The following is a 21,672-nucleotide window of genomic DNA, read 5'->3' as shown; positions in this document are numbered from 1 at the left end:
TTGGAGAATTGTATTCAGATCCTTTGACCATTTTTATTTGTCTCTTTTTATTATTGGGTTGTAATGGTTCTTTATATATTCTAGCTACAAGTTTGTTTTCAGGTAAAGGCAAATTTTTTTTTCCTGCATTATTTTAAAAATTTCATTTCTATAACATTTTTTTCTGAAGAATTTAGTTTTACTTTCTTATAGCACTTAACATTTGAAATCAGTCTTTCTAAGGTTATTATTTGTTTAGCCTTTGTGCCAAGAACTTTTCCTGTATTAATTTTTAACTTTTTTTTTTATTTATTTGAGAGAGAGAGCGAGCATGAGAGAGGGGGGAGGGTCAGAGGGAGAAACAGACTCCCTGCTGAGTAGGGAGCCTGATGTGGGCCTGGATCCTGGGACTCCAGGATCATGACCTGAGCCGAAGGCAGTCGCTTAACCAACTGAGCCACCCAGGTGCCCTATTTTTTAACTCTTGATAACAACTCTGAAATAGCTTGTAATCCCCATCTTAGAGCTGAGGGATTTGAGGATTAAAAAAAGTTAATCACCTTGCTCTGGATCACACAAGTACTTAAGTAGTAGAGCTGGCCTCTTCTGTACACATGAAACTGGAGAGAGTATTCATCAGTCTGGGAAGGTTAGCAAGTTAAAGGGTGGTTGACACTGTAATTCATAGCTTCGGATTTCATGGGTCATATGTTTATCTTTTCATTAAGGAAGACTTGGCTCTGGCTCCCACAACTCAAGAAGAATACTGGTTTCTCAGTAATATCTTATTAACCAGCACTCTGCTTCTTTCTCACCCACATGTGGAACAGACCATACCTCTCAGGGCCCTCTACCTCTATCTCCTGGAAGTGGTTCTCTAAACCAGACAACAAAACTTTAAGACCAGGCTGGCTCAAACTTCCCCTGGGAATAGTTACTTAACAGAAGGGTGAAAGCCAGTTGTAAAGCTTTGTGAATTAGTAATGGCACCCAAAGTTAAAACATATCTTTTGAATCCATTGTTTAGCCTTTACTTAATTATATATTGTTTTGAAAAGAATTTGAAGGGAAAAAATGTTTGATAACAGAAAACGTAGGGCCTTTGCATTTGTTCCAAGTTTTAGGATCAGCTTGTCATTGTCTGCAAGCTGATGTAAATGTAAAGAACTTTGAATATCCAAAACAATTTTGAAAGAGAAGAAAAAATTGGTGGATTTACACTCTCTGATATCAAAACTTACTCTAAAGGCATTGTAATCAATCCAGGCACAAGGACAGGCATATAAATCAGTGGAACAGAATTGCGAATCTAGAAGTAAACCCTTACGTTTATGGTCAGTAATTTTTCCAAGGGTGCTAAAATAATTCAACAGGAATGGTGCTGGGACAATTAGATATCCACATGCAAAAGAATGAATGGAAACCCCTGCTTCACCCTGTCCATCCGTCATGCACACAATCAAAAATGAACTCAAAATGGATCATGAACTGAAATGTGTTTGTAAAACTAAAACTTCTAGAAGAAAACAGAAGAAAAATTTTATGACCTTGGGTTGGGCAGAGTTCTTCAATACAACACTGATACATAGAAGAAAAAATTGATAGACTGGACTTCGCCAAAATTAAAAACGTTTGCACTTCAAAAGATGCCATTAAGAGAAGAGATATTTGTACACCCAATTTCATAGCATTATCCACAGTGGCCATGAGGTGGAAGCAACCCAAGCATCCATTGATGGATGAGTGTGTAAATAAAATGTGTATACCTACAATGGAATTTTGTTAGGCTTAAAAAGGGAGGAAATTCTTTTTTTATTTTTGGTTAAGATTTTTTGTTGAGAGAGAGAGCACAAGCGGGGGAGTGGCAGGCAGAGGAGGAAGAAGCAGACTCCCCGCTGAGCAGGGAGCCCACCGTGGGGCTGGAGCCCACCGTGGGGCTCGATCCCAGGACCCCGATGATCATGACCTGAGCCAAAGGCAGATGCTCGCTCACCTGACTGAGCCACCCAGGCACCCCAAGGAAGGAAATTCTAACAGATGCTGTAACATGGATGAACTTGAGGACGTTATGCTAAGTGAAATAAGCCAGTCACAAAAACAAATACTGTGTGATTCCACTTATACGAGGTACTTAGAGTAGTCAAACTCAGAAACAGAAAACAGAATGATGGTTGCCAGAGGCTGGAGGGAGAGAAGGAGCAGTTTATGTTTAATGGCTACAGAGCTTCAGTTTTGCAAGATGTAAAGAATTCTGTGAATGGAGGATGAGGATGGTAGCACAATAGTGTCAGTTTACTTAATGCCATCGAATTGTATATTTTACCACAATTAAAAATTTTTTAGAAAAGATACTATTAAGGAAGAGAAGACAGACTAAGAAAATATCTACAAATCATATTTCAAATCCTGTTGAAGAACTTGTGTTAAGGATATGTAAAGAATGCTCGGGGGCGCCTGGGTGGCTCAGTCGGTTAAGCATCTGCCTTTGACTCAGGTCATGACCCCAGGGTCCTGGGATCGAGCCCCGTATTGGGCTCCCTGCTCAGTGGGGAGTCTGCTTCTCCTCTTCCTCTCCTGCCCCTCCACCCTCACTCACGCTCACTCGTTTGCTCTCTCACTCACTCTCAAATAAATAAATAAAATCTTTTATTTTTTTTTAATTTTTTTAATTTATTTATTTGACAGAGAGAGACACAGTGAGAGAGGGAACACAAGCAGGGGGAGTGGGAGAGGGAGAAGCAGGCTTCCCGCGGAGCAGGAAGCCCGATGCGGGGCTCGATCCCAGGACCCTGGGATCATGACCTGAGCCGAAGGCAGACGCTTAACGACTGAGCCACCCAGGCGCCCCTAAATAAAATCTTTAAAAAAATAATGGCTCACAACTCAATAATAGAAGATAACTTACATATGCCCAGTACTGAACAGAGGGCCCCAGTCCAACCTCAACAGGGGCCACCTGATGAGGACTTTGACCAAATTTCTGCAATAAACATTTCTGGTTCACATTTAAATAAAATTAAAAAAAAAAGTTAACTCCAGTAAAAAATAGGGAAATGCTTTGGCTAAACATTTCACCAAAGGAGAAATATAAGAGCTAATAATAAGCACATGAAAAGTTGCTCAACATCATTAATCAGAATGGCTATAATCAAACAGACTAGCAGTACCAAGTGTTGGTGAAGGATGTGAAGGAACCAGAATGCTCCTGTGTTGCTGGTGGCCATGTAGAGTGGTAGAGCCAGTATGGAAAATAATTTGGCAGTTTCTTACAAAACTAAAGATAAACTTACCATATAACCTAGCAATTCCATTTGTAGGAATGTACCCACTGGAAATGAAAACTGTGTCCACACAGGGATGTGTACCCTTGGTCACAGCATAATGTTCATAGCACCATTATTCATAATAGCCCCAAACTGAAAACAAGCCAAATGTCCATCAACTGGTAAAATATATCTGTACAATGGAAAACTATTCATCAGTAAAAAGAAACCGTACAGACACACGTAATATCATGGATAAACCTCAAAAATACATTATGTGAAAGAAGTGAGTCACAAAGACTACATACTGTTATGAGTCCATTTCTTTGAAATGTCTAGAAGAGTCATATAGAGAGAAAACAGATCAGTGGTTGCAAAAGGCCTGGGGTGGTGGAAATGTGGTGGATTGTGGTGATGGTTGGACAACTCTGTAAATTTTTTACAATAATTGAACTGTACATTTACAGTGGGTATATTTTATGAAGTAAATTCTACCTATCATAGGGGTTCTTGTGAGGATTTATGAGAGCAAGTGCCACATGTAAAGAAGGCATTCAGTAAGGACAGTTATTGTTCTTTTTATATATAACAACAGCATCTACTGTTAAAGACTCCAGAGTTAGCTACATAAAATCCGAAATTCATATTGGAGAGAACCAAAAAGGAAAACCTAGCTAAAGCCGAATTTTATGTATCATTTACTGTTTTCTCATTCAGTACAGGATGGAATGTGGCAGTGGCTTTTTTTTCTTTTTTTTTTTTTTTGCGGCAGTTACATTTTTGAGTTGATCTCAAAGAGTGACAAACTTCATAATTTTTCTCTTTTTTTAGGAGGAGTAAAACTTGGATTAGGAGATTTCATTTTCTACAGTGTTCTGGTTGGTAAAGCTTCTGCAACAGCCAGTGGAGACTGGAACACAACCATAGCCTGTTTTGTAGCCATATTAATTGTAAGTATACACTAATAAAAACATGTCCCAGCTCCTCATCTCAAAACTCTGATTATGTCATCCTTTTAAGGTGGTCCATTTTAACCCCAGCTGGGCTGAATGTGCCAGTCACCTGGAGAGCTTTAAAAAAAAAAAAAATTGAAACTTACCTGAATAGGTTGCCACCTGGCCACCCATTAAAATCACCTGGGAGCTTTTAGAACTCTGTGTCCCTGCCCTGAGTTTGTTTTTTGTTTTGTTTTGTTTTTTTAAGTTTTATTTAAGTAATCTCTACACCCAATGTGGGGTTTGAACTCAGAACCCTTAGATCAAGAGTTGCATGCTCCTCTGACTGAGCCAGCCAGGGGCCCCTGCCCTGAGATATTTAAAGTTTTAATTGTGTGTAGGGTTTTTTTGTTTGTTTTTTTAAGAAGTTCCCTGGAAAGTTCTGATAGGCACGTCTGATTAGGAACCGCTGTTCAAGCCTGGCAGCATAGATATGTAGGAAGTTAGCTGTGTTAGATCAGTCTTAAAGGGGTACTTGGATCCTTACATATAGTCCCTGAGTCTGGTGGTGATTTTGCCTTTAATGCCACAACCTGCAGCAGATGGTGCTCCTTGGGCAGCAAGTATGAGGCAAGAAAAGCTAACACAATGCATGATGCCATATAGATCTTGCTTTTAGTGTCACAACATGAACCTTGAAGCTTTCAAAACTATAAGTAAGTCGTAAGATATGTCTTATTGGTATTTTTGCTAAAGATGCTATGTCTTTGGTATATGTGAGTGAAGTTAGATGAGAGCCTCTTATGCATTTATTTTATGATGACATCTGTGGTTTGTCATGATAATAAAACCAGTTAAAATTTTTCATGTGTTTCATTTTTCTTTTGAGGTTAGTTTTCTGGATGTGTGGTATCTTTTAAGAAGAAAATTACTTATTCTGGATAAAGCTGAAATGATGCTCAGTTTTCAGACCTTGTCTCAATAGCTAGGGTAAAAGGACAATATTATATGACTGCTCTGTGTTTACAGGTATTCTTCCACTTTCTGAAAGTTCACTTAGCTATTTTTGCTAACCAAAAGAAATACAAGGAGGATTTTTGCTTTTACAAAAAAAAAACCATTCCCATACTAATGGTCTTTCATAAGAGTGAAGTGGCATAATTCGAACTCTGAGAAAATGGCGATACGCTTCACTTCATGCCATTTTGGCTTACAAAAGGCTTCATAGGAATGCTCTACTTTCAGATAGTGAGAGAAACCTATGTATGCATCATAAACTTTTACTGGCTTATTCTGTGAGCACCTCTTTGCCCCCATACAACACAGAGGATGCTTTTCACCTCTGGGATTTTAGCCAGCCAAACTAAACTCACAGTAGCCGACTCAATATTTTAGATAGAAATGTCAGTTATTTAAAATAGTTTTACTTATTTTTGGGTTCTATTTCTTACCTAGAATTAGGGGGTGAAGTATCAACTGTGTGCATTATGAACTCTATGCTGCAAAGGAAAATAAATGTTTCCAAATTTAATTTTAAAAAGTGTCCTAAAATTTAACCTGAAAGGATAGTATTCAATTCAGTGAACTAAATTAAGACCAGGACTTGTGATGGGGTTGTTTTTACATGAAATACTTCCATACTTTTGTCTGAGTTGGTGTCTTTTCCCCTCCTCTCCACAGGGTTTGTGCCTTACATTGTTACTCCTCGCCATTTTCAAGAAAGCATTGCCAGCTCTTCCGATCTCTATCACTTTTGGGCTGGTTTTCTACTTTGCCACAGATTATCTTGTACAGCCCTTTATGGACCAGTTAGCATTCCATCAATTTTATATTTAGCATATTTGCAATTAGAATCCCATGGATTTTTCTCCTTTGACTATAATGAAATCTGGGGAGGACAAAGATGATTTTCCTGTGTCCACATCTAACAAAGGCAAGATTCCCAGCTGGACTTTTTGCAGCTTCCTTCCAAGTCTTCCTGACCACCTGTACCATTGGGCGCTGGAAGGAGGGATCTACAGAAAATGATTTGGACATATGTCATTGTGATGGACTGAGTCCCTCGGTGCAAAAACTACCAGATTTGAGGGACAAGGCTGAGGAGAAGGGACGGACCATGAAGTTGCTGTGCTCCCACCAGCCTCGTAACCCTTGGTCACAGGTGGATTTTACCAACACTGCAGACTCTCAGGACTACCATTACCAAGAAATTAAATGGCGTGGCTTAAACCAAACAGGACTCTTCATCTTAAACTACATGTTGAAGATCAACCTAATAAACCTGTCTTGAATTCTGAACCTTTTCCAGAGGTACTGTAAGGAGAGCGGGCACCAGCAGCAAGATGAAAAGGTTTTTGAAAAGGGGCTCCAACTTTCACTTTCAGACCTTTTTGCTGCAGACTTACCATTTTTAGGTAAGACTTTTTTTTTTCACCTTGAGTCAAGTCAGGTGTATAGGTTGATTTTTGAAAAGTCTCGTTTTCAAGCACTGAAACTCAGTACCATCAACGGTTGCCATTTCTTCCCATGGCCAGTCTGAACTGATATGAGGTTGCTTTATCCTAAAAGTCTTAACCTCAGGTTCCAAATTCAGTAATTTCTGGAAAGAATGGAACTGTATCCACGTGGTTTCCTATCAGCCTTAGGTGCATTCTGGATTTTCCACCAAATTCTTTATTTTTAGACATACTTGTAGGTTCACGTGCCCCTGGATGCTTCCATTCTTCCCGTCTCTCCCTGACTCCCCCGTAAGCATTCTCTTATACAGCAAATGAGACAGCTCTGTTGTGGTAACAGATGATCCAGTTACTCTAGAATTTTACTCTTTGTGTGGTGCAAAGAATGTGTTATGAATCAGTGCTGTCAGCCTCGCTGTCATAATTTCTTCAGTAGCAAATACAATGTGTGCCCTAAGACAGTGGAATTAAATAAGAGTAAAATGGCTGGTGAAGCACTTTTTGTCCTGGTTTTTCTTTTTTCTTTCTTTCTTTTTTTTTTTTTTTTACTACAATCCATTGTCTCTGACTGTGGGTCGGAATTTGAATCAACAGCCAAAAGCTGGTAGTTTATAAAGTCAGTTGTATCATTACAAAGTAAGAGTTTGGAGAAAGCTATGATTTTACTCCGTGAGCCGTGCATGGGAGGACCTAGGGTCAGGAGGAGAACCAGCTGCCAAGAAGAGAAAGAAGGGGCCTCTAATAGCCAATGGGACAAAATGAGCTAACATGCCGTGGGCAGATGTTAAGGAGGAGAACCAAGTTATTCCTCAAGAACCTCACAGTGGGTGTTTTGTGCTTTCCCTTCTGCCTTACCTTTCATTTCAGTGTACCTTTGAACTGGGCTGTCGGGCTGAGGCCCAGGGCAGCTCAGCTGGGGACATGAACAGAGCCATCAGCCTGTGGGCACATGCCTCCTCTAAGCAAAGCTTTGCTGGGCACAACCCTTCTTCTACCACTGACCGCCCTTAGCCATGGTGATCAGACTGCAAGCATTTGTGAGAAACTTAGTCTCTCCTTGTGGCTAAACAGAAAGGCCAGCTTTTCTTCTTGTGCCTGCTTTCTCTCCAGCCTATCATGTGGTCTGGTTTCTGGTTCTCCTTGGAGTTTAGAATATCTGTTTTCTGTCACAGAGTATTATAAACTAACTTTAGCAGTAGTGTGCTGGTCATAACCGGAGTGTAAGTAAAAACTGGCTCTCAGTAGGTGGTTGAGAACTGCAGGACAAACAAAAAACAAGTGCTCTGCACGGGAAGAGTGGGGCTTAAAGTAGTAGGTTCGCTCATCTCTATCTTTGTGTAGCCCCTTCTTTCCAAGATTCTCTCTTTTTCCTTAGATATGTAGCAATGTGGGTATTATCTTCTAGAAAGACACATGAATCAACCACTACAACAAAGCCACCTGAACGTGTTTGCAACTTGAGGCAGGCCTGAGGGAGCCCTGATCTAGAGTAGTTTATTTGTGCAAAGGTCCCAGAAGTACCATATCTTTTGTGAAAGGTTCATCCCAGAAGAGGGTATGTGGTGTGAGTGTGACCAAGACCATCCTTTGTATCACTGTCCTGTGTAGAAAGATTGCAATAAAACTCACTTTCTACAAGACGGAACCACATCTCAGCATGGAGAGAACTCCTCTTCTTTCCTGAGACCCCCAATTTCAGATGCAGAACTTTTTGCCTCGGAACTTTCTTCTTAGGGTCAATTCAGTTGTTTCTGAAATACCAAAATGCTAGTCTTCCACCATAAAAATAGATTGTCACAGGGAACACAGTACCAAGTCCGCTGCAGACGTGCCCTCACCCAGGGTAGGGGTGGCTGCAGGGCCACTGAAGAGGAGGAAGAAGAGTGGCCACTGATGTCTGAGCCTGACTGGCTCACAGAATACAGAGTGTTTAAATACAGAAGGTTGCTACAAACTAACCTGTGGGCATACCGACCATATTTGGAAGATCTGTGGGCCTTTTTTTCAAAGAGGAAGAGCTTGCTTTTCCTGTTTTTGATTCTCACTAGGTTAGCGTGTGGTCCAGGGATCACAGCTTTTACTGTAAATGATTAAATTTCTTGATGAGAACAAAGCTTTCTAAGCAACTTGGAAGAAAACCGTAAGTGAATGATTTACTGACTTCACTGCAGAATCAACAGCTAGAGAGGTAGTCTTCCCTCACTTTTAAACTCCTGGATCCCCAGTTTTTAAAGTCCCTTGATTTTAAAAACTCTCCTTCCATGACCGATGTCTATGCAGTAAGCTTAGTGCTTGTCTTTACTTGGCCTCAAAATTTATATAGTAGTCTTGGTCATAATTTGTAGAATGTGAGACAAAAGTTAAGCTCCCACATAAGATCTTCCACCTGCGTCTCAAGCAAGTCTCTGGTCCTGGCCCCCAGGGCCTGGCCTTGCTTATTCACCCATTCACGATCTAGCCCAGAAACCACTATGAAGAGATTTATTCAGCATCTTCAATGTTCCTGGCATGGTGCTGGAGTCTAAAGATGCAAAGATGAATAAGACATATCCTCAGAATGCAGCTATAGTTTCCTGTTTGCTGATAGATGCCGTCTTTAACTTCTCTAAAATATCAGGTACTTGTCAGTAACCCCTTTTCATGGTTACCCTTTGATGTTATAAAGGTGACTTGATTCTCCCAGGAACTACTCCTTTCAGTAAAGTACTCCTTTTTCTCTACTTGCTTTTGGATGGTCTATAACAGTCTGACCTGCTGTTCTAGAACCTTACCTCTGGGGGAACCACAAAGGTGACTCGGGGCGGGGGTGGGGGGGACTTGAAAACTGGACATTTGGTCTTGCCCTGGGATGAAACGATATCATCATCATGAGCTTGAGCCCCGAAGTGATCCTTGTGATCTTGCTTCTCTTTAAAATCCCCCAAGCACAGGAGATTAAAAACAGTGGTTTCAGCTCTTCACGGCCCTCAGTGAAGTTGCTGAGCAGTGTTCCTAACCACGCTGTCATCACGCTCACCTCCTGAATCATCATCTGGATGCCATCCTCTGAACAGTCCTCTGTGATAGGAAAAACCTCAGATGCACGTATTAAAAACCAGCTAAGTGCTGAAATGAACCCTTTTCTCGGACTGTTTTCTGGGGCCTTGGTCAGCTGCCACATTGCCCTGAGGAAGTAGCGGGGTCCACCCTGGGCCCTGGAGCTGGTGTTGGCACTTCAGCCCGGGTGCGGAGCAGGAAGGATTTCCCCGGAAGCAATTTTCCTTTGTAAAAGGGCAGCTTCAAAATCAACTGTAGAAAGTAGTGAGTGCAGGATTGTTTACGGTGGGATGGGGAGGTGCTGGCTGCAGGTTTCAGCGGGATCATTTACATGCTTGGCGTCTGGCTTTTGCTTCTACAGACACTGCTTTGTACATGATGCAGACAGACTGTGACTACATCTTTTTTAAATACCTTTTGAATTCTTGGTAAGATATAATTTTGATAGATGATTGCAGATTTTCCTGTCTTGTCAAATTAATAAAGACTGCATGAATCCAGCTGTGCTGAGTTTCTTACATGGAAGTATTATAATGTGTAACTTTGAGAACTGTTGAACCTTTAGCAGGAAACAGTTAAATACAAACGCATTGTGTCTGTTACTCATAGTGGGAGTGGTATGGATCAGAGCAAAACACGGATCATGTTTTGAAAGTCTCAAAACAACTATTCTTAATACTTAGTTTCTGAAAATATTTTTTTCTAAAAAAATCAGTTGATGTAAAAGCTGTCAAAAAAAGAACTTATGGAACGTGTATGTTGTAGTACAATGCAGATATTTTATGTGCTGGAGGATTATCTTTTCAAAATTATGGGGGCAGCTGGCTGGCTCAGTTGGTAGAGATTGCGACTCTGGATCTCAGGGCTGTGAGTTCAAGCCCCAGGTTGGGTGTGGAGCCTACTTAAAAAAAAAAGCAAAACCAAAAAAAATTATGTAGGTCACATCAATGGAAAAACAACATTACATGTATTGATAGTCCTGTCAGTTTCCTAAAACTCGGCAAAACCTTTTGTTTCTAACAGTGAATAGCATATAAAATATTGGGAATTACTGATCAGAAATAAGATGGTGAAAAAAAAATAAGATGGTGGGCGGGCACCTAGGTGGCTCAGTCAGTTAAGCGTCTGCCTTTGGCTCAGGTCATGGTCTTAGGGTCTTGGGATCCAGCTCCGTGTTGGGCTCCCTGCTCAGTGGGGAGTCTGCTTCTCCCTCTCCCTCTGCCCCTCCTCCCCCTGCTCGTGCTTTCTCTCTCTCAAATAAATAAAATCTTTTTTTTTTTTTTTTTTGCTCCCTGCTGAGCAAGGAGCCTGATGCTGTACTTGATCCCAGGACCCCGGGATCATGACCTGCGCTGAAGGCAGACACTTAACCGACTGAGCCACCCTGGTGCCCCAAATAAAATCTTAAAAAAAAAAAAAAAAAGATCGTACAGGAAAATCAAAGTTGGCTATTGTCTTCAGAAAGAACATATAAGAGCTACACTGGCTAAGAGCATCAATCCGCAGGGAAGGTGTTCATTCCCTCCTTTGGGAATCACAGACATCATTTGCTTTTATGAATCTCGTAGGCCATGTCACTAGAGTCCGCCACAGAAATACCATGATTTGTTCTCATCAGCTGGGAGAGGTTTCTGATTTTTCGGGTTCTTAAAGAGAATGAAGAATGTCCTCAAGCAGGGTTGAGAAGCAAGAATAATGAGGTTGGATTTCCTAGCATCACTAGGTAAGTACCACAGTCTTCTGTAGCCCAGCCATTTTCTCTGGAGACTCTTCTGTGTGCTCTGTATGTGTGTGGTGAGGGAGTCCTTGCCCACCAATAGCTTAGGATCTGGTTAAAAGTGAGAGGACAGCATACGTGAGTAACAATCAAGTACAGTGTTGACTCATTACATCATTTGAATGGGAGTGCAAAGCAACAGATCCACAAAAGACAGGGTTTAAGATCAGAATGTTTTCCAGAAACAAAGTTGGAACCAAGTTTGAAAAGGGAAGATTCTGAATTGGCATTAAGATGAAGGACATTCACCAAAAAATCAGGAAGGAAGAAGTATGTGAGAGACACCCAAGGATACTTTTTTTTTTAAAGATTTTATTTATTTATTTGAGAGAGAGCATGAGAGGGAGGAGGGTCAGAGGGAGAAGCAGACGCCTCGCTGAGCAAGGAGCCCGATGCGGGACTCGATCCAGGGACTCCAGGATCATGACCTGAGCCGAAGGCAGTCGCCCAACCAACTGAGCCACCCAGGCGCCCTGGTTTTTTAATTAAAGTGATGATTTACCCAGAGGAAAACCCAATCAGCTAACTAAATCTGTTTCCATATTTACTGAGAATATACCTTCTTCATCAGATGATTGTAGAAACCATGGAGAATGTAACCTGGCCTACCACAGGGGCCTTTCAGCACAGGAACCTCTTAATCTTGACCAAGATTGATTCTCTTACAGGGGCTGGTCCTTCTGTGCCTCATATGCCACACCCTCTAAAGGGGAGAAATGGAAGAGCCTCAAACCAAGTTTGTTGGAGTCTTAATTCCTTTTTTTTTTAAGATTTTATTTTTAAGTAATCTCTACACCCAACATGGGGTTCAAACTCACAACTCTGAGATCAAGAGTCACATGCTCCACCAACTGAGCCAGCCAGGCGCTCCAGTGGAGTCTTGATTCTTGGGACAAGGGGTGACCTACTCTTGCTGCCACTGTTTGTCCTTTTTCCCCCCTAAAATTGTTTTAATTATGTAGTAACCCCAGGTCAATTCCTCATGGGAAAGAGGAAAGGATTTTGTTACCCCTCTACCCATAGCATATCTTCAGGTGGACTGCAGGTAAGATTCTGATTGTGATTAGTTTTCTTGGGTAGCAGACCTAGTCAGGTGCACTAAACTCAGCGATATCAGGGCTCCTGAGTGGCTCAGTTGGTTGAGGGTCTGCCTTTGGCTCAGGTCATGACCCCAGAGTTCTGGGATCGAGCTCCGCATAGGGCTCCCTGCTTGGCAGGGAATTTGCTTCTCCCTCTCCCGGCCATTCCCCCTGCTTGTGCGCTCGTGCTCGCTCTCTCTCTCTCCCTGTCAAATAAATAAAATCTTTTTTTTTTTTTTTAAGATTTTATTTATTTGACAGAGAGAGACACAGCGAGAGAGGGAACACAGGCAAGGGGAGTGGGAGAGGGAGGAGCAGGCTTCCCGCCGAGCAGGGAGCCTGATGCGGGGCTCCATCCCAGGACCCTGGGATCACGACCTGAGCCGAAGGCAGACGCTTAACGACTGAGCCACCCAGGTGCCCCAATAAATAAAATCTTAAAAAAATAAATAAACTCAGTGATATGTACAAGGAAGATCTGAAAGTAGAAAAAACTGGGAGCTAGATCACTATATTTACACTACATTTAATTACCTGGATTTAAGCGAGTTCTTTAAGGGCTGGCACATCCCCTCTGGATAGGGCTATCACAGGGATGGATACAGAGTAGTCTCTCAAATACCGAGAGAGACTGAGGAGAGATTTCAGGGACTTTATCCTGCATCTAGATTTTCGAAGATTTTGTCCACCAAGTATTGTAACTCATCAGGCAGTAGTTTTTCTCTTTACTAATCGGATTTGCCTACATATGCCATAAAATAGCGTAAGTCTTGTTTAGTGAGGTGACTGGGGTTTACTTGCGAATGTATGATTTCTTAAGATTTTCTCAAACGCTGAACACGACCTCTCTGCCATCCTTCTGCCGGGGTGGGTTTCCCACGCTTCCCCCGCCCCTTTCCCTCCTAGTTCAGGGGTCTTCTCTGGAATAACCCAGCCAGAAGGTCATCAGTTAAGAAACATCGTCAGGCTTGAGGGCCATAAAGTGCCCGTGGAAGGGGAAGGGCTCTTCTATCCGGGCTGACCTCTGCCTTCACTCGGTCTCTCTCCTGGGGGCGCTCTCCCGGGCCGGGCTGGGAGGGGAGGGCCAGACTTCGTATGTTCTTACTACGGCTCCCCTGGCCATTCAGAAGGGAATCCCATGAGTGTTTGCTAAGGGAACCCCACAGTGCAGCCAGCCTGCCTCGGGGTGAATGTGCTATTGACGGCACAGCCCGTTGGACTCTGGTGATGTAGGATCGTCTAAGCCAGGGCGCCCCTATGTGTCAGGCGGGCCCGTGGCAATGACCCCGGCGCAGCCCGCCCTGGGGAGACAAAGGGACCCGGGTTTTCTCCCCTGCCCCTGCCCGCAGGTAGCGGGCCCTCTGAGGGACTCCTTGCAGCCGGCAAGGACCAGATGTCCCCCTTTCCCTCTTGTGGTGTAGATAACTTGGTGAGGTAAGTCACAGACTTGTTACAAGTGATTATGCAACTTTGGTCGTTAAAGATGGGTGACTCACCAAGGCACTCCAAGCCTATGATAATTGTGGCATGAACTGATTTTCGTTTTTAAGTCAAATGCACTGGTCAACAGTTTTGTGAGGGGAGGCAGCTGATCTGACCCCGAGAGGCCCGTCCCAGTTGGAGGTCCCGGGTGAGCAGGCGGGGGCTGCCGGGGCATCCGGGCTCCCTGGCCCCCGGGAAGGCCCTCCATCTCGTCTCCCCGGGCAGCGCTCCAGCCTCCTGGCGGGCGAGGACGAGGAGGAGGGCGAGGCCTGGCCGCCCCTGCACAGGGCCCCTGTCCGCCCCGGGCGCCGGAGACGAGTCCGACCCCGTTCCCCATTCCCCAGCTCCCCCAACCCCCGCACCTGGCCCAGCCAGCCCAGCTGTTTCCGCAGCCGCGCTCGGACTCGCCCCCGCCGCCCCGAGTTCCGTCTCCGGCTGTGGGGGCCCAGGGCTTCCTTCCACGCCCCTGGGGTCGGACGCTCCTGCGCCTCCCGCAGCCCCCCGGGCCCCGAAGAGGTCTTGTTCACCCCGACGCCTCTGAGCAGGGTGAGGGGGGCCAGTGAGGGCAAGTGCCCGCAGACCGTGGGGGCGTGCCTCCCAGCGGGCCCCCAGGCCCCCCACACCCTCTCGTGGTGTGGGGACCAGCTGGCTGAGCGGTGGGGGGAGCTGGGTGCATGCGATCACTGCCCCATCCTAGGCCTCCTGGGAGTGAGTTGCTCAACAAGTGTTTGGTGAATAAATGATGTAATGGGTGGATTAGGGGTCCACAGGAGGGGATTTCCGCGCAGGATGACATAAACAGGCCGTGTGGGGGGAACATGTTTTAAGTAAGAGCAAACATTAACCAATTTTGCCTTTGTTTACAAGGCTGTGCTGGGGATGACCTCTTGGCTTTATATGCTCAAGAGACCTCCTATTTATAAATAGCTGGTCAGATTGAATCCAAACAGGATTCCTCTCCCAGGGCACGCTTGTGACATTGAGAAATACATGGGTTTGTCCAGAGTCAGTGTCACCACGTTGAATGCGGAAGGAATAAAGGATAGCACGGTTCTTTTTTTTTTAAAGATTTTATTTATTTATTTGAGAGAGAGAATGAGATAGAGCATGAGAGGGGGGAGGGTCAGAGGGAGAAGCAGACTCCCTGCCGAGCAGGGAGCCCGATGCGGGACTCGATGCGGGACTCGATCCCGGGACTCCAGGATCATGACCTGAGCCGAAGGCAGTCGCTTAACCAACTGAGCCACCCAGGCGCCCCAAGGATAGCATGGTTCTTAATACTTGTACTTAACCCTCATTTTTTAAAATTTAATTCAATTAGCTAATATACAGTACATCATTCGTTTCAGATGTAGTGTTCAATGACTCATCAGTTGTGCGTAACACCAGTGCTCATCCCATCACCCAGTTACCCCATCCCTCCCACCTCCCCTCCAGCAACCCTCAGTTTGCTTCCCAGAGTCAAGAGTCTCTCATGGTTTGTCTCCCTCTCTGATTTCTTCCCATCAGTTTTCCCTCCCTTCCCCTGTGATCCTCTGCACTGTTTCTTATATTCCACATACGATTAACAATCATTTAACCAAGAAAAGCCCCAGAGAAAACTACTTGCCCCATAAAACCAATTCCATTGAGCATTTACTATCAATGTGCCTCGGACACTATACTGAGCCCATCACAAGCACTGTCCCCAGGTCATCCTTATCCCACCTTTCACAGGTGAGAAAATGGAAGCTTGGAGACAATGAGTCACAGCCCCACACTCAGCCACAAGAAAGCGGGAGAGGCGCTGAGCCCAGAGCCTCCGCTTCTTACCTCCAGGATGGAGGCACCCTGCAGACCTGTTTCTGTCAAACTGGGTCACCTCTCTGGGCCTCTGTTTTCTCCTCTGTAAAATGCGGAGTCTGACCATGTTCCTCACGTTTTCTAACTAACGCTCAATAGGGGAACATGAGACCCTGAGGAGCTAGGACCTGGCCCACAGTGACTGCCCCGGGCAGAAATGTCTGGAGTTGAAAAAAAAAGGAGAGAAAAAATTTAATTGTGGGACGCCTGAGTGGCTCAGTCGGTTAAGCAGTCTGCCTTGGCTCAGGGCATGATCCCGGGGTCCTGGGATCAAGTCCCGCTTGCTCAGCAGGGAGTCTGCTTCTCCCTCTCCTCCCTGCTTGCACTTTCACTATCTCTGTCTTTCTCAAATAAATACATAAAATCTTTAGGGCGCCTGGGTGGCTCAGTTGGTTAAGCGACTGCCTTCGGCTCGGGTCATGATCCTGGAGTCCCGGGATCGAGTCCCGCATCGGGCTCCCTGCTCGGCGGGGAGTCTGCTTCTCCCTCTGACCCTCCCCCCTCTCATGTGCTTTCTCTCTCTCATTCTCTCTCTCTCTCAAATAAATAAATAAAAAATCTAAAAAAAATAAAATAAAATAAATACATAAAATCTTTAAAAATAAAAAAAGACTTTTTCTAATGTAATTGTATTTCACAGGGTACTTAGTTGTTTTATTCTGGCAAAATATAAAGGTATCATCTGAATCATTTTTAAGTGTGCAGTTCAGTGGTATTTAACACATCCATACCGTTGTGCAGCTCTCAGGACTGACTCCCTGAGATGTCTAGGACTGACCCCCTCCCCCCTCCTGCACCCCGACAACCGCCATTCCATTTCCCGTCTCTATGAATTAGACTGCCCAGCTACCTCAAATCAGTGGAATCACGCAATATGTGTCTTTTTGTGTCTGGCTTATTTCTCTGAGCACAATGTTCTCAAGGTTCATCCATGCTGTTGTAGGTTTGTTTTATATAAAAATAACCACAACACCATCATAAACCATTACGAAACATATTTCCCCCCAACCCCCACATAACATACTCCCAATCTTAAAGTGGATGTTCCCCAAATCTGTGCCTTGTGTATTCCGTGTCTTTCAGTGTCCCCAAGACCACATGCCCCACTTTGAGAAGCACATCCTTCCCCACTCTGGCCACATGTGTGGCCCCCTCACAGCTGGACTTCAGGGTCTGTGCTGAGTGGCGGCCTGTGTGTGTATGTGTGTGTGTGTATGTATACGTACATGCGAGCACACCACCCCCCATCTCTCTGCTGCCCTCCTTTGTTCTCAGCCCCGGGGGCTGTTGATTCTTGGGAATTTTCCATTTTAGCATTTTTTTTTTTTTTGAAATTTACACTAATCCATTGTCTTCCTTTTAAAAACGAAGAAACTGCCATGCAGGAAGGTTAACTTCCAGACGTGTCCCAGCCAATGAGTGGCGATGCCAGACTCCAATCCAGGCCTGTGGACCGCACAGACTCACGCCTTCTCCAACCCCACCGTCTCCCATGCTCCCACATTCATGGCCCACCCATGATGGAATTCAGCAGGCCACCGGCTTCTGTCACTGCCATTAACATTGTGTTAATGTCGTGAACCCCATTTGTAGTTATGTCGTGTTTAATTTTTACAGGTCTACAATCCCTTATTTGCAGTTATGAAATTCAGAAGACTCAGAAAACTGATTCTCCTAAGTTTGTGAGTAAGACCTGGCCTGATCTCGCATGAAGCTATTTAGTGTCTCAATTTAGCTTGTTTAGGTGACTATTTGTATGTTTTGCTGCAGAGCTCTAAGTGTGTGTGGTTTGTTTTTTTTTTTTTAAAGATTATTGATCTGAGAGAGAGAATGGGAGACAGAGAGCATGAGAGGGTAAGGGTCAGAGGGAGAAGCAGACCCCCGCTGAGCAGGGAGCCTGATGTGGGACTCGATCCTGGGACTCCAGGATCATGACCTGAGCCGAAGGCAGTCGCTTAACCAACTGAGCCACCCAGATGCCCAGTGTGTGTGGTTTTGTTGTTGCTTTTGGTTGGTTAGTTTTGATTAAAGAGGGCTTCCCAACTGTCCTGGAGGTCATATATCATATGCAGTTTCGTAACTTCTAAGAGCTGAAAAATGCTCAATCCTGAAACACATTTGGCTCCAAGAGTTTCTAATAAGGAACTGGGACCTAGATATATATAATAGGGTTTTAAAGGCTGTAAAAATAAAAAGCTCAGATCCAGTTTTATGTCTATATATCTTTAAGTGGTGTTATACTTGAAAATAAGGGTCATAGGATAACAGGTCCATAAATTACTGAAGTTAGAGAAGGTCCCCAGCCACAGCCCCTACCCCCACCAAAGTTAGTAGAATTTCCCTCCTGATTTAACTTGAGTGTTGGGAAGTCCGTTTCTGAATTGAGAGGTGCTGGCCCTCTGACTTTCTGGGTAATGTTTCTAGGCCTTCGGCACAAGGCACAGAGACTTCTCAATTTCCGGGCTGAGAATTATCCAAACACAGAGGCTGAAGCAGCAGAGGAGATAAGCAGCACCCTGGGAGTGTGGTGGAGAGAGACCAAGAGGAAAGGATCCAAAAGCGTCAGCTACTGGCCCGTGGGGGTCCCAGTCCAGGGCCCCTCCCTGGCAGCCGGCAGGGACAGCAGTGAGAGGCTGAGCCAGACAGGTAGGGTCTGCAGCAAGGGCACAAGGACTCACCCTGTCTCTGCCACTATTGATCGGGGCACCGAGGCCACCGCCACTCAGCCACAGGAGGTCAGGTTTACTCTCAAGGCTGGGGCAACCACCCTGAGCTCAGAGGGACCCTCTAGGCTGGTCCCACACCCCACACTGACCTTTGTGGGGGCCTGGGCCCCGAACCCCTCTCCCACTAGGAAGCAGAGGGTGGGCAAGGCGGGGGGCTCCTCACACCTGCCCCTTTAATGTCTTCCGGAGCTCATGCAGTGAGTTTCTGCAGAGGATACTGTAGCCCGATCCCTACAGTGTGTGTGCACGTGTGTGTGTTCCTGTGTGGAAGGAAAGGGATGAGATCTCTGAGGCTGGAGCTGCTGGGTGGGAGCCAAGCAGGACAAGTTTTCTGGAAAGGCCCCTTCTTCCCTCTGTGTTGCTGTCTCCTGACTCTGATCTCCTGCCCCAACTCCAGTTTCTTCACATGGTCTCCCCCTCCCTTCTGGTGCCCTGTCCCAGGATCTGGATGGAGGATGGGGCAGATAGGGTGGGTCTGTGTCAGGCCTGATGTCACTGACGAACATCCCAGGACTTGTTCTTTCTCTCCAGATGGCCCTCATGTCTGCAGGAAGGGTCAGGGGGCCCTATTTCTGTCCCAGCTTTGAGGATAAAACTCCCCTCCAAAGGCCAGGTGGCTTATCTTATGACAGCACTTGTCAGACATACTGAGCTTTGGACTTCTCACTCTCGTGGTCTTGCTTGGTGTTTCAAGGTCCTGCCTTGGATATGGCAGCAAGAGGGGGAGGAGAACAGATTAGTGTGGGATTTGGAAGCAGAGTCAAGTTGAGGGGCAGACTAAGAAGGAGCATTTATGCTCCCCCCCAGCTTTGACTCTATCAAGGGAAATGGATATATGTGTGGGAGGGTGAAGAAAAGGTAGAGAGAGAAATGGAGAAATCCTCAAATGGGAAGTATTCTTTTTCCTTTTGGATTCCTAGTGGGCTGGGGCATAGTGGAAATATTTGAATATTCAGGTTGTGAGATTGTTTTATTCTAAATTCACACACAATGCTCCCATGCAATGCCCTCCCTACTAGAATGTGACCTCTCCAAGGGCAGGACGAGGTGCATGTTGGAGCCCATGGCTTGGGAGAGCTGACCGTGTCTCTTCCCAGCCCTGTAGTTTGTGACTTTACCTTGGTAGCTTGAAAACAGACATCAAGTATTTACACCTTGGAAATTGATAAATGCTTTTTCTCCTCCAGAGAGCTGCTTGGTAAATGTATAGCAGCACTGGACAGGTCTCTCCCCAGCTTCTGGCAGCGTAGGCCGTCAAACGTTCAAGGAATGAATAAACAACCACCAGAAAGAGAAGGAAGAAGAGAAGCAGCATTCTAAGTTCAGGTCCACAAACACCATGTGCTGGGTGCCAAAGGGAGATGGAAGACATCTGTTTTTGGGGGGTAGCCCAGCATCTGAATGGGGTTTCCATCTGGGGAACCTGCCCGTTCTTGTTTCATAGGTCTTGGCAAACAGGGTGCAAGCATGTTCCTGTTGGGGTTGGTATCTACAAGGACCATTCAGGCGATCTTCCGGGGGTGATATGGGTCAGTGTAACCTGCACGAAAGTGGTGGGGGCAGGAGCCCAGTATCCAGTACGACGGTCCTAACCAGAACAGGGGATTTACAATGAGAGGGAAGGTCTCCCATGGTCTATGACCTTGGCAGGGACTGCAGCCCTTGTCTGTGCCCGATTCTCTAGCCTTCCTGTCAATTCCATGAGCTCTCCATGTCCTTACTCTAAGCAACGCTTCTGTTTAAGTGAACTACCTCTTTTACTGTGTATTGCAACCAAGAACCCTGTGTGTCAGGTCCGATTAGATGTGCAAGAGATCTATTAGGGGAAACGCTGTGAAGATAAGCAGGTGGGAGCAGGAACAGGGCTGGCTTTCAGAACGTGATGCAGCCTGATGTGTGGCAACTGGACGCTGTCCTCAGCCATGCTTCCTGCACCGTGCTCTCTTGAGGGACATCCTCACGGCTGCCACCAACTTTTGGTACAGGGCACACAAGGTGGGGGGTTGGGGGGGGCGACATATCCCTGACCTTGCAAAGTCCACAGTTGAGAGGGAGAAAGAGAGACAAATGTATTATTGCCGCTGTTCCAAATTGCAAACCCCGCGCTGGGGGAGCACAGAGGCAGGCCGACGGGAAGGCTTCCTGGAAGTGGCGCATCCTGGGAGCCCTGAGGTTTTGCCTTCTCCCTTCTCTCTCCAGTTTTCCATCCCAACCCAGCCTGACAAAAAGATCTGGCCCCTTATTTCTAGGTGGTGTCCCCAGATCTGCAGTCTGCAGAGATGATCTGGATGTACGGAATCCAGGATACAGGCAGAGGGAACATGGGGCAGAAGGAACTCACTTTTACTGGCGCTTAGTGGGCTCTTCAGAGAAGCGCTGACTTCCCTACACCACCCTCTGTGGGAGGCTCCAGTGAGCAAGCTGAGGCTTAAGGTGACCTGACTTTCCTAAATTCACACACTATGAGAAGCAGAACAGGTTCCCAATCTAGGTGTGTCTGCCTCCGAGGGCTGTAGTCCTTCTGCCCCCCGCCCCCAGGGACTACTCAGCCCCCCAAGTGGAAGGGAGTGTGTCTGGTGCCACCAGGGAGTGGTGTGGGGCCAGCGCAGAGGGAGGGGATTTACAATGAGAGGGAAGGTCTCGCACTTTTTCCTGGAATCTTCTTTCTACCTCACCATTTTTTTTTTGTATGTACTCTGATTGTGCACACCAGTTTTTGGCACGGAACTCACCACGTCCCTCTGGGGTAGCAGAACCTGAGGCTTGGAGAGGAGGACTACTTGCCTAAGCCAGGAACTGCTCGGGCCTTGCTGGTGGGTCCAAGGCTGCCCCTTAGCACTGTGTGTGGGTGCTGCCTCCCCACCCTCGGGGGCTTCTTTGCAGCAGGGGTGGGGAGTAAGAACTCGTGGGCCAGGGTGTCTGAAAAGGGCTCATTGAGGAAAACCAGGAACAGGCCAGGAAGGAAGGTGGGGCCTCAGCCACCCAGCCCCCACCTTAGCAGAAGAAGCAGCTTCCTCCTCCTTTACGGGGGACCTTTGACCAAGGTCAGAAAATTCCTGGTTTACGGGGGCAGGGAGTGGGGCTTCTTGAATGGAAG

The 21,672-nt window shown here is 45.7% G+C and overlaps 1 protein-coding gene across 2 annotated transcripts in view; it reads left to right on the top strand.

Moving 5' to 3' along the window:
* Window positions 1–7,130, top strand: part of PSEN1 (presenilin 1) — a 70,675-nt gene extending 63,545 nt beyond the window's left edge. For both annotated transcript variants that reach the window (XM_021679769.1, XM_021679766.1), the window contains exons 11-12: window positions 4,074–4,192; window positions 5,858–7,130. In XM_021679769.1, the coding sequence (XP_021535444.1) occupies window positions 4,074–4,192; window positions 5,858–6,013 (275 nt within the window). In that variant the 3' untranslated portion in view covers window positions 6,014–7,130. The remainder of the gene's footprint in view (window positions 1–4,073; window positions 4,193–5,857) is intronic.
* Window positions 7,131–21,672: the final 14,542 nt, after the last annotated feature.

The sequence above is a fragment of the Neomonachus schauinslandi genome, chromosome 9, assembly GCF_002201575.2.
Source record: "Neomonachus schauinslandi chromosome 9, ASM220157v2, whole genome shotgun sequence".
NCBI lineage: Eukaryota > Metazoa > Chordata > Mammalia > Carnivora > Phocidae > Neomonachus > Neomonachus schauinslandi.
The sequence above is the reverse complement of the archived record's forward strand: the minus strand, read 5'-3'. Positions and strand labels throughout refer to the sequence as shown.